Here is a 12,689-nt window from a genome sequence, read left to right as displayed (position 1 = left end):
AGCCCATTTCAGAATCATATTTTTTCATCCAGAATACAGCTATCGTTACTAAACTACTTAAATATATTTGCAATATGTAATGAACACTTTATACGTATTTTTCTCATTTTTAGGAGGGGTTGTGTGTTTCAGTCTTTTTGTCTAGGTCATTCATAATACTGCACTGTTTACACACGTCATGTCCTTGTAAATATTGAATTTCTTGCATTGTAACAACATTGTTAATATTTAAGAAAAAAAAAACTGATTGGTTATGTTAATAAACTCATTTCATTTCACATTATTGTAAGTTTTTTTTTTTCTGTAACTCAACAGAATTACACACGAGACTGGTAACTTGTTCATCTACTTTGTCAAGCATACTTTGAAGATTTACAAAATACCTCGTTATGGTAACCTTGATACAAAATACATATGAAATTAAAGAACAAGTTACTGTATCGAACTTTCGAGTTTTTAACTTTGGTTCTTTGTTTTATTTATCATTTTAAATCACAGTACTTAATGTTTTGTGACTATACCATGAATAATGTTTCATTGACTCCTTGTGGTTTGTCAAGACAATGAGCACTGGCTAAAGCTTTGATTTGCTAAGCACAAAGACACTGCATTGTCTTGGTAAATGTGCAGTTTTTTCCCCTGATAAAACAGATTGGTTTATTGTTGATGTTTTTTCCAATCTTAAGTTACATTATTTGACACTTCTTTCTGACCATACAGTGATCAATAAATACTTCATTGACTTGGTGTTTTCAAAGGTAATTTGTACCGGCTAAATCTTTAATATGCCTAACATAATTACAATGCATTTTGTGGGCAAATTTTAGCCTAGACAGTGAGACATATTTCAGATGTTGGTAAATTCAAACAAGTATAAATAATGGACCAGAACTTTCACACAAAGTGCTGTGTTCAATCTTGAATCTGAATGGATATGGTCAGAATGTCAGCATGGACTGCATAAGAAATTCTTACACTAAGAGAGACAATCAGGCCATCATAGTCATGTACAATTATTAAGGATTGACAGAGAAAAACAAAGAAACAGTCAGGCATCATATAACCAGTCAAATATCACATAACAAATGATGATCAATGCACTAACCAAAATGGTGGATTGTTTCATGATAAAAATGGAGTGAAGTCATGAAGAAGTTGACAAGTTTTTTGCTTCAGCATGTAATAAAATTTAAATGTAAATTTTATAATTTAAATAATAAAGTAAAACTTATTTTATCAAATATTAGCAATCAGTGTATATTATCCCAATCCTTTTTTTTTGTCAGTAAATGAAATGGGTGTGTGTGTGTGTGTGTGTGTGTTACTGGAAATTGAGATGTTGTATTTATTATTACTGTTGAAGTTTACAATTAATGCTTGTTATTCCGTTTTTAAAACAAGTTTTAGTAGAATTCAGATCTGCCCAAGACCAAAAGATGCTGCTATATATTTAATAATAGCTGTAGTAAAGCTTGCCTCCTTAATCTGAATATTTAGTGCCTGCTTCAGCTCCTATAACTAAATGCAAATTTTCTTGTGTGGTACTATTAAGTACAGCACTAATGTCAGTCATGAGTTGCAGTTACTCTTTATCCAGATCTGCCAACTCCTATGATTTTGCCATAAGTCTTATGAAAATTACCCTTAAAATACGGACTTAAGCATACTAGCAAAAACTATGGAAAAGTGATCATTGTCACAAAATCCAGATAATTGGTTCATCCATGTTTTATTTGGATCCGGGTTTCATCCAGAGTAACTTTACAGCAGCACCTCAGATGCTATAAACTGCACCTATTTGTTCATGCTAAGTGTCTGCATGATCAAACTGTTGATTATAGAGTTGTTAAAAATGGTGTCCAGAAAGCAATGTATGTTTAAGATGAAAGGGAAAATAAGCTTCTAGAAAAGTGTTAATAATTGACACAGAAGAATAAAAAGAAGTAATCAGATTCTTGTGAATAAAAGCTGGAAAGAACACTATTGCATTTATTGGACATCGCATGCCAATTTGAGTATGACTCGTGGTGGGAGATACAATTGCCATCATCATGTGAAATGGAAAAGAATTTCCAAGAATTATGTCAAGTTGAGAGATAGCAACAAGCCATTGAGCTGCATAGTGTTTTAAACTAGACTAGTGGTAAATAAAGTATACACGTACTTTACAAACTTTTCAGTTGAACATAATGTTTATCATCAATGCATCGAACTTTTAATTACGATTTCCAGCTTTACAATAGCAGTTATTAATATTTTGTTACACCTTACTGAAAACTGGTAAATCTTATGGGGAAAAAATCAACTGCCTTACTGAGACGGACTCATTAGGGTTGGCAGATCTGTTTATCAAAGACATGTATTAGGTAATATAAGGTATGAAACTGTCACCAAAGTGATGACTGGATTTCTTTGGGGGTCAGGTTACCTCTTTGATCATGACCACCAAGTGAGGGTGAGAAATACATTACAGAATGTCAGCACTTTATGATCCTTAGGTAGGGGCTTTGGATTGTTGGCAGGTTTTTTTTTTTATAGTTCTGATGGCATTAAATTGACCTATTCATAGAATCCATCAACCATATAGGGATTATTAATATAATTCATTTGTGAAAACAATTGATTTATAGCTGTGATTTGGAAATCTCTGGTAGTCCAGCTTTTTGGTATCTTCAAAACTGACTTGTCACAAACAAGCGCCTTAGAAATTTTACTTGCCTGACCAAAAATTTCACTTCTCCCAAATGTCAAGCTGTGGGATTTGGTCAGCCTGCCTTTACCCTTGTGTGACAGATTTTAATGATTTAGAATGTGGACATGGTTGCCTCTCAGGTGACAAAACATCTTAATTTGCATACACATTCAGTAATTTTACACTGATGTGAAGTGAGTGATCACTGTATCAAATGTCAGTTTTGGTTCTGAATTAGATCATGTCAAAGTGCATAACTGTTCCAGCAAATTTCATTTTTACATGCTGCCATAAGGGCAGAGCATGTTATGATATCACGGTCCATTTGGCAATCTGTAGATACTAAACTTTGTGGATGACTTGCACTTTGGGTAAAGAAGATGCCTATTGATTTTGGTCACAAAAAGTCAAGGTCACTAGAGCTGAAAGAATAACAATGGTTTCGACACAATATATTACATTAGCTCTATATCACATACCTGTACGTTACTTTTGGATGGCTTGCATGTGCAACAAGGAAGACATTTATTGATTTCAGGATTACAATGTCAAAGGTCAGGATTACTGTGACGGAAAGAAGAAAAATGGTTTCCACACAATAACCCTAGTTCTACATAACAGACCTGGATCAAACTTTGTAGATTGCTTGCACTTTCTGCAAGGAAAAAAACATTCATTTGGGGATCAAAGGTCAAGATTACTTTGCCTGAAAAAAAAAGAATTTTGTTGTTGTTGACCAAATACAGTTTAAATACCAGTAAGTAATGATAGTGTGTACTATTATCATTTTCATTTGTAAGCTTAGATTTCAATAAAATAAGTATTTTGTTTTTGACATTCTGCATATACTCAATTCCTTTACTTGAGGTCATTTAACTTGGCAATTCATCCCATTGTTTGTTACATTATTACAATATGCTCAGATTCTTTCCTTACTTGCCTATATACTCGCTTGTAAGTCTAGTCCGACTGAAAACAACAAAGATCCTATTGAAAAGGTTGCTTCCTAGCTTTGGATAATTCATAATCATTAGTAATTTCCCATACTTGCTCAGAGTATAAATATCTTACAGTTTGAAATGTTTCTGCAATATTAAACTGCCTTCGTCAGCAACTAAAGTTGATCACGTGAATTATAATGGTCACCCATCTAAACCAGTTTCCTTGTATCATGTGACCATTTTAAGTCATGTTATCAACATTAGTCACTGATGAAGCAGTGTGATATTACCAAAACAAATTTGAACTCTTAAGATATTTATGCTAAACGCAATGGAAATTACTAATGATCATGAACAAAAATCATGATCTGCCATAGCATAATGCGCCTGCAGACAAGGGTATATGTTATTTGTTCTAGTGATTTCTCCTAACAAACAGTATAGACACAGACCTGCTGGCACATTATGGACTCGACTTATAAGATAGTATATATGGTAGTTATGTAGAATATCAAACTTGTATCCTTTTTATTTCAGGCATATTGCAGACTGTCAGATCCCCTCAGCATGTAATACATTTGTGGAAGAGCACGGCCATTACTTAATTGAGAAAAATTTGTGTAGAAATTTCTTGCTGCATATGATGAACTTGTTTGACTTCAGCTTGATCAAACCAGAGGTTGTTCACCGTGCTGTTTGGCAGCTTGAGATGCTCAAAGAAGAGATGGGGTTAGATTGATGGGGACCAATTTCTATCCTCTGTAAACTTTACAATATTCTCAAAAACCAGTATTGTATAAGAATTTGGACCAGTTAGTTTGTTGATGTGCATTTTATGTACATTTGATGCATCCGTGTTGTTTGTAAGAAGCATTTTAATTGTTTTGACATGATTTTTTAGAGAATTCAGATTTTATTTCTGTCAGGTGTATAGTATTCTGCATTGTCAGTTTGACAGCTCTTGCTGTCATTGACATGTATGAGTGCAACTGTTTACCTGGATGTATCATTTTTCATGTTCAGCATTGGTGTCAGAGTTTGGCATACTCCCACACTTTTTACTCTCATGTACAAATCACTGCACAAGGTTTGCTTTCTTGGAATGCTGCACACAGAGAAGACCAATAGTGACAGAACTTTATTTCCAACAGTCTTATTTTACTTGAGTGATTCAGAAAGTTCACATTCTCATACATTCTGGTTGCCTGTCAGCTAACTGTCATATAATGAAATAAGGAAAACTCAGTTAACTCTCATAGACTGATATGGGAAAACTGTCAATTGAATGTCATACATTGATATGGGAAAACTATCAGTTAACTGTCACACACCAAAATAGGGAAGACTGTTAATTACAGTCATACATTGTAAAAAGGAAATCTGTCATTATATTAACTTTTGCTATTATCAGTTTTCATGGTTTAAAGAAAATAACAATGTTGTTGGTGTTAAAATTCATAGACTGGAAAGGGTCCATTTGTTTCCACAGATCATTATTTGTGGGGTTTTCAAATTTCAAATCAAATCAGATGTAGGTTTTTTATCAAGTCATAATATGTCACATATCTGGGGTGGACTAAGATAGTGGTGATAACATTTTTATGCCAGATTATCTAAAATAGGTTCATGATCTTTGAGTCCAAAATTTTAAGAATTATTGACAGCACAAAGCACAATGAACATGAGTGTTTTAAAATGTGTAAAGGATTTGTGTAACATGTACCATGAACATTTGTGAGTTAATATGTGTATAAGCCTTATTTAGTATGTACAATAAATGGTTGTTGATGCAACTTCACAAGTAGATTAGGTCATTTTTAATTTCATACAGATTTTTATTTGAGGGTAGTAAAATTAATTCTACTGTATATTGTTCATATCTCATCACGGTATTTGAATGTTTCATCAGATTTTTGACAATTTAAACCACTGTACTGATTTGAAGTCCATGCACGCATAATGATTGACATCTGCAGCTATGTTCGAGTTTTATCCACACCACATAGTTGCAAGACTTACATTCTTTTATGTGCAAGGTAGAAGGGATTTTTGAAGATAAGTACAAGGATTCTGTCTGCCTCAGTTTGACTAGACTATCATGGAAATGCATTAAATAATATTGCTATTCATAGTATTTTGTGATGGTCAGTTTTATTGCAGAAATATCTTGAACTATTTTGTAGTTATCTTCAATACATGAGCTGTATCAAAATTCTCATTTGTGCATTTAGTATCTTTTTTGCATTCTGTTTGCTTGTGCAGATTTTGTACTCTGTATTCATTTTAAGATTTCTTGTGCATCTGTTTTTATTGGCCTGGTGGTGATTTGTTTTAACTTCCGTGGCTTTACTAGAATTAAATTCTTGTATGGTCAGTGTGGTGCAAGGTGGAAGTGATTTTTCCAAGCCCTTTCAAAAAGAGCTAAACATGATAAACTTATATAGTTTACCAAAACAACATTTTTAACACAGATTAGATTGCCCCACTATTCATATTTAAATTAGTGCCTTCCTACTTCATGATTGATTATGGAACACTTGTTAGCATATTTAAAAACAAAAAAAAAACAAACGCAAGTTCATCTTTAGAATTCTGAGTTTACAACTGGTTCTTTCCAAAATGAATGTGTGTTATAAAAATATCTGCAAAAGAATTTTAATCAAATGTAATTCATCCTAATGTATATGATGTTACGGTACAGCTTTTAAAAGGGAAGCCATGAAATAATGTGAAATTGCCACCAGCCTGCTGGTCCAATGCCAGCTTATTTCACTGCGGACTGGTGTAAAAAGATAAGTAGTCCATCTGACAACTTGGATTTTTAGGGACTTTGAATAAATGATACTCTAAATTGAATATTTTATCATATTAAAAGAAATAATAGAAACCATGTAAAACATAAATAATAGCAAATTGTTTGCAATGACCTCTGGTGAATCTAGAGCATAGCAATCCAATTTGCTGGGTGAGATGACATGGGCAATACCTTATTGTGTTTTGTTGTTTGTTTTTGTTTAACACCATTTTTCAGCACATGATAGGCTAGACATGGTAACCAGTATAACTGGTGGAGGAAGGATCCAGGAAAACCAACCACTGACATACAGGAAGCTACTGGAATGTTTTCTCACATACCCACAATGGCTGAGCCCTAGACGTAAAAGCGAGTGCTTTTGATCATGAGCCACCTGGAGACCCTGCAATAACTTGTGCATAGTCTGTATATAACAGATGCTTGCAGCTGTAGCTAAAACTCTTCAGTGTCCCTGTGATGTCTGATGACTCGTGCTACTTTTGACTGCTGCAAACATGTGGAGGCATTGGATGCTTCAGTTTGATAGATCTGATTCCTTCTCTACCAGCCAGTAGTGCCATGTGAGACAGTCTACTCAAATGAAGCAAACAAAGACAGAATGTAGAAATAGGATGAATATTAAAAACCATGATATTGCTATAGACTGTATAGTTGTATTTTGATGATGTGAATGCGTTTGATCCAGTTAACAGCAATCTACCACTGGAAAAAAATTCTGCATACTTAATTTCATGGGCAGCTATACTTTGGACAACCTGATTAAAATCAGATCTCCACTGTCCTACGTGAAGATCTGACAGCGACTACTTTGGAGTCATATTCTGTTGACCTATCTTGTTACGATAATCACAAATTTTGTTAGCCAAACAGATGAAGTCCTATGCCTTTGTGTTTGGGCAACCGAGAAGTATGTCCAAAGAGCATCAATTTATGAAAGCTGCATTTACGTTGGATAATTCTAAGGTCACCAGAACATGACCTCTAGGTGGTCGCTGTCAGATCTCCACATAGGACAGGGGAGATCTGATTTTAATCAGATTGTGCTTTGGATACGATAGCCTCATCTTTGGAAGCTGAACTAAAGTTCTTATTCTGTCTTTGATAACAAGCCAGTAGATGAGAATTCTTGTTCCTGTTTTGATTATTATTCAGACTGGTCATTTAATGTCCTGGTCAGTAAGCAGTGGCCATGTTAAGCTGAATTTAATAAAATTTCCTATTGTAATAAACTTAGGATATATACTATTTCTATTTACTTTGCCATTTATAGTGTTAGATTTTAGTGACTGTTTGCTTTTGGGGAGTCAGTGTTGGGATGATATTTCTAGGAGCAGATATCATAATGTGTGCACAAAACTTAATGACAGCATGTATTAGTTTCATAAAATGGACCCTCCCTAATTTTTTAACATAGGGAATCATCTTGATATGTTTAGGTACATTTCCTCAATAATTTGAGATAAGAATAATTCTTTGTATTAGTTGGTTGGGTCATGTTTTAAATTGCATGGCATTAAGTACTTATATTTGGCTTAGAAAGGCTTACTGGTGAATCATACAAATGTCAAACAAGAAAAACCATAAAAGTGTGTAATTAGAGTTTCATGATATATGTGGTAATTATGTCATTAGAGAAAAATTATTTGTAGTATTCATGTGTTCAGTTGACAACTGTTGTCTAGAGGTCCTTGGGAATATGGAAAAACATCGACATATTTATGCAGATGATTGATTCACTTGGTATGAGACTCCTTGCATTTGATAATTTGATTTAGGTCTCTTGTTTTGTGTTTTTCTTTATTTTTCATTACCTGTACAACTCTTTTTAAAGGCTGTTGTTTTTGTCTAATTTCATTTACCATTGACTGTATGTTGGCTGTTTGTATAATGAAATGTAGGACCAGTAGCAATTTCTATTTCCTGTGGGCTTGCATGGTTTTTTGGCAAGTTTCACTCACTGGTTATATCCAGTGATTCCATTTCCATCCACATTACATATTCACATTGGCATTAAATGCCAACATTTGAATACCAGCAAGCAGTGGAATATTTCAGTTTTTAAACAAAACGAAGGTTTTAATTGAACAAATTACAGTTGTATTTTGACTGTTTGTTAGACATTACATGTGCAAAGTTTTATCATACAAATACATTTTTCCTGTCAAAGATATTTGATATAGTCACGCATTATGAGGCAGATTTTAGCTGCATTGGCACATGTGATTTGATGTCAGCTTTACATAGACATCTTCATGACAGTTGTATGTTTTAAAAATTCTATCAAGTTAGTATTATTTGTCATAATTTAGGTCTTTTGTAAATTGATTGCATAAGAATAATGGCCATACACAGTTTACAATATTAAAAATGTTTGCCTGAACACTCTCAAAAGACTTGAAACCATCAGGGTCAAATTCCTCAATCATTCTTTGGCAAAACAGTGACAGACAGCAAACCATATGGTCCCTATATGTACATGATCCACTGCAGAAAGTGAGAGTTTATAATTATCTTACTTTCATGAAGGAAAATCTTATTAATATGTTGGCAGATGTTAAATTGTGTAAAAAATAATGCATACTTCACATGATTATTCAGCTGTCTCTGACCAAGCATTACATCATGTGCTATATGCATATATCTGATGAAGTATTGAATTTTATTTTCATATTTACTGTACATATTCTGAAGTTATAAATTCACATGATGTCTAATCTATACTTCAGGATTTGTTGTGCAGTGTACATCAATAAATTCTGATCGTTTTTAGTTGGCATTTAAATGTGCTTGCTACATGAGTTGAGATTACATGTTCTTGCTGTACTAGTCTACATTAAATGTGATTGCTACACAAGTCTAGGTTAAATGTGATTAATACCTAAGTCCAGGTTAAATTATGCTCATCCTCTAAAATATTACACATGAAATTTTTAAAATGCAAGTGGACAAAATGATTACTGAATGATAGATTTGACTGGAAATTTCAGGTTTGTAAAATAAATGGTTTTGAATGTAAACTCAAACCTTTTTTAATTATAAGCATCTGGTTTCATTGTAAGGTGGTTGTGAAGACGAGCTTGTTTCTCATGTTGAGGTCTTGTAATGTGGAGATTTTGATTTTCATACCCGAGTCATAAGAATAGATGTTGTGTTTAAGCAAGAGGTTGATACTTTATGCAAGTTTCTGTATGGATGTTATTTATTTTTTTGGCATGAGCAACATTTCATGTTTCTGCTTCATGTAATTGAACAATAAAACGGTTCAGTTTTATTTGTTAGTTTTTGCTGATTACTTGATCTACTTATTCATTTTTACATCGACTAGTTAAAGAGCTTGTGCGACAGTCTTCTTGTGCCCTTCAGCTGTCCATTCCTGCTTTTGGCATTAGAATACCTTCCAACCTTGACAGCAAAAATTGACCTCTCAAATATCCATGTCTTTGGTTTCTATAACACCTCCCTGTCTTCTTTAACAACCCAAAGTGCATAAAGGAAAGAAATGTGACAAATCCTTCCATTTTTCATAACTCTTATGAGGAACTTCTCTCCAAATTTAAGAACTACACAAGATTTTACACTAATGGCTCAAAGGAGGATGGAAAAGCTGCTGTAGCCTTAATTAGTTGTTGTTGTAGGGTTTAACGCCATTTTTCAGCACACGATAGGCTATACATGGTGGCCAGTATTAATGGTGGTGGAAGAACCCGGGAAAACCTCAGAAAGAACCACTGACCCACAAGAAGCTACTGGCAACCTTTCTCACATACCCACATTAGCCGAATCTGAGACTCGAACCCACACAGACAGAGGTGAGGTGGCAGTAATCCGTAACAGAGAGCGCTTTAGACCACTTGGCCATTTGGGGCCCCTCTTTGTTAGTTTAAATCATACTACAGCTGTTTGCTTACTAGATGATGCATCAATATTTTCAGCCAAAATCAAGGCCATAGACCTTGCTCTGAAACACAGAACCAAACATTTTTTAAGCTATCATCTCCAATTCAATATCAGTACCTAAGTCACTACACAAAAGGAAGTTAGAAAATCCATTACTGACAAATATTCAAACATGCAGAGCTGTGAACCTCTCACAATATAGTATACTGTTGGCTAACCTGCTATGTTATTATTAAAGATAATGAAAAAGCAGATTGTGCTGCTAAAATAACGTGATCAAACCAACCTTGAGTGAATGGCCTACTTACAGAACCATCCATAGGGATGAGGTAGTTAGTCATTGCGAGAATTAGAATTGGTCATATTTATATAACCTACTCCTACATATTAAAAGGTAAAGAGCCACCTGAGTGTTTCTTGCAACGAACCCTTCACTATGAAGCGCTTGATGATAGATTGTTTGAAAATCCAAGCTACATGCAATTGTTACTACCATGTTCAGCACATGAAAACAACATTTTGATTCAGTAAATGTGACGTATTTTAAATTTTTTTAAAGGTCACCGGCCACCTATATTGTACAAACGTGTGATATTATTATAGTTATAAACCAAACGCATTTGTTACATATGCACACCATAAAAATGTTTAATTAGACTTAAAATTCCGCTTCATAAAATGAAAAAATTATTCGGCAATCTCCGTAAACAATCAGTAGTTTCTGTGTGCCAAAACCGGATATGACGTACATTTATCCCTTCTATTCAACCTAGCCATTCAAGTGCTTAATTTCCCCATGTAAATGTTTATGTGGTAAAGCGTACAATCGTGCTTTTGTACAGCAAATATGGTGCACTGTGTTGCGTATGGATTTAACCAAAAGAGTGATCATGGGAAAAAGCGTTCTTTCTTTTTCCGAAAAACCATATTTACCAGAAAAACATATGAAATATGTGGGATCGAATGGGGGAGGGATGGGAAAGTTGTCATTTATGCCAGATTATAGTGAATTTGGCCCAAAGACAATTCGGCCAAACTTAACAATAGTTTATACGTTCTTTTTCTTCAACAAAATAGTAGATGCTATGTAAGATAGGTTTTAGGGGGAAAAAAACTAAATTTAAACAAACTATTTTGTTATTCTTTGTAAGAAAATAATCATACTTCATAACGTACATATTTATTTGATAAAACAAATAATATTCTACATAATACATGTACATTTTGCTAAGGGTAGTGTACATGAGATATAAAAAATATACTTAATTTTAGGCTTCATGTTGCAACACAGCTGCATACAATACATACTAGATTACACATGAGAGATAGAGAGAGAATAATGTTGAGCATTTTGTCAGTATTGAGTTGCTGCAATATGAAGCTCTTACCAGTTAATTTTATTGTTTGTTTTTATTTTTCAAGTTGTCTTAGTGTTTGCGCACGTAAATTGAAAGCTTGTCATTACTGATCAATATCATCAATCATATTTGCTCCATTATTCCGTACAAATTAGAAAGGAAATAATTTTGTGTTTAATTTGTGTACCCCCCCACACACACACTCACGGCACAAAATAAATTGATAAACATACACTTGTTTTAAAATAAAATGAAAGAAATTAACCTTGCATTGTTATCCTCCTTTTTTCATCATGCGAAAATTATTTTTTTTAAATATATATCCACGAACTCTGTATATGTAGCAAATGCCGGCTTGCGTATGCATCCTTAGTGTAGTGTGTATCGCTTATGTCAAAAAACAAAATCACAAATGAGATGAAAGTATCACCCGAATGCTTGAAGGCACCTGCCATTTACGCATGATGAGTTACTTATTGCAGACTGACCCATATTGTATTGTATCCAGGTTAACTATAAGTTGGTATCTCACAAAAAAAAAGAATCATTATTTTAAAATACATTCAATGTTAGTGCAAATGATAGTCTTTTTGCTAGCATGGGTTACAAAAGTATTATTAAAGCAAGTTACTATTGTGTAAAATATTTACCCTGCAAAAATCAATTATGATTACATATGGCAAACAAATAGAAGCCCGGGTGATAAACACAACTGGCATGGAGCAATAAACTCATTGTTTAAACTTACCGACAGGATATCAAATGCATAGGTTATTTTATTGCAATGCAAACCAACTCCGGAAACTTGACCTTGGTATCTTTTTTGTGCGCAGATTTTTTTCTTCTTAAGTCGGCCGACAAATGGAAGTCAAGTTTGGTTCCTTTGGATTCTTTAAGTGTGCCGATTTCTTTCATCTTTTTATTCTTTATAAAGTTTGCTGACACAGGGAAGCCAGCATTGATTCTTTTTACCTGTATTAACGGGA

The 12,689-nt window shown here is 33.8% G+C and overlaps 1 protein-coding gene across 2 annotated transcripts in view; it reads left to right on the top strand.

Annotated features, from left to right (window-relative positions):
- Positions 1–9,719, top strand: part of LOC149806041 (polycomb protein suz12-B-like) — a 54,396-nt gene extending 44,677 nt beyond the window's left edge. For both annotated transcript variants that reach the window (XM_089950903.1, XM_089950902.1), the window contains exon 15: positions 4,171–9,719. In XM_089950903.1, coding sequence (XP_089807029.1) covers positions 4,171–4,372 — 202 coding nt within the window. In that variant the 3' untranslated portion in view covers positions 4,373–9,719. The remainder of the gene's footprint in view (positions 1–4,170) is intronic.
- Positions 9,720–12,689: the final 2,970 nt, after the last annotated feature.

Source organism: Sinohyriopsis cumingii, chromosome 2 (genome assembly GCF_028554795.1).
Source record: "Sinohyriopsis cumingii isolate HCF-2022 chromosome 2, ASM2855479v2, whole genome shotgun sequence".
Taxonomy (NCBI): Eukaryota; Metazoa; Mollusca; class Bivalvia; order Unionida; family Unionidae; genus Sinohyriopsis; species Sinohyriopsis cumingii.
This window is presented reverse-complemented; position numbering and strand designations above follow the sequence as displayed.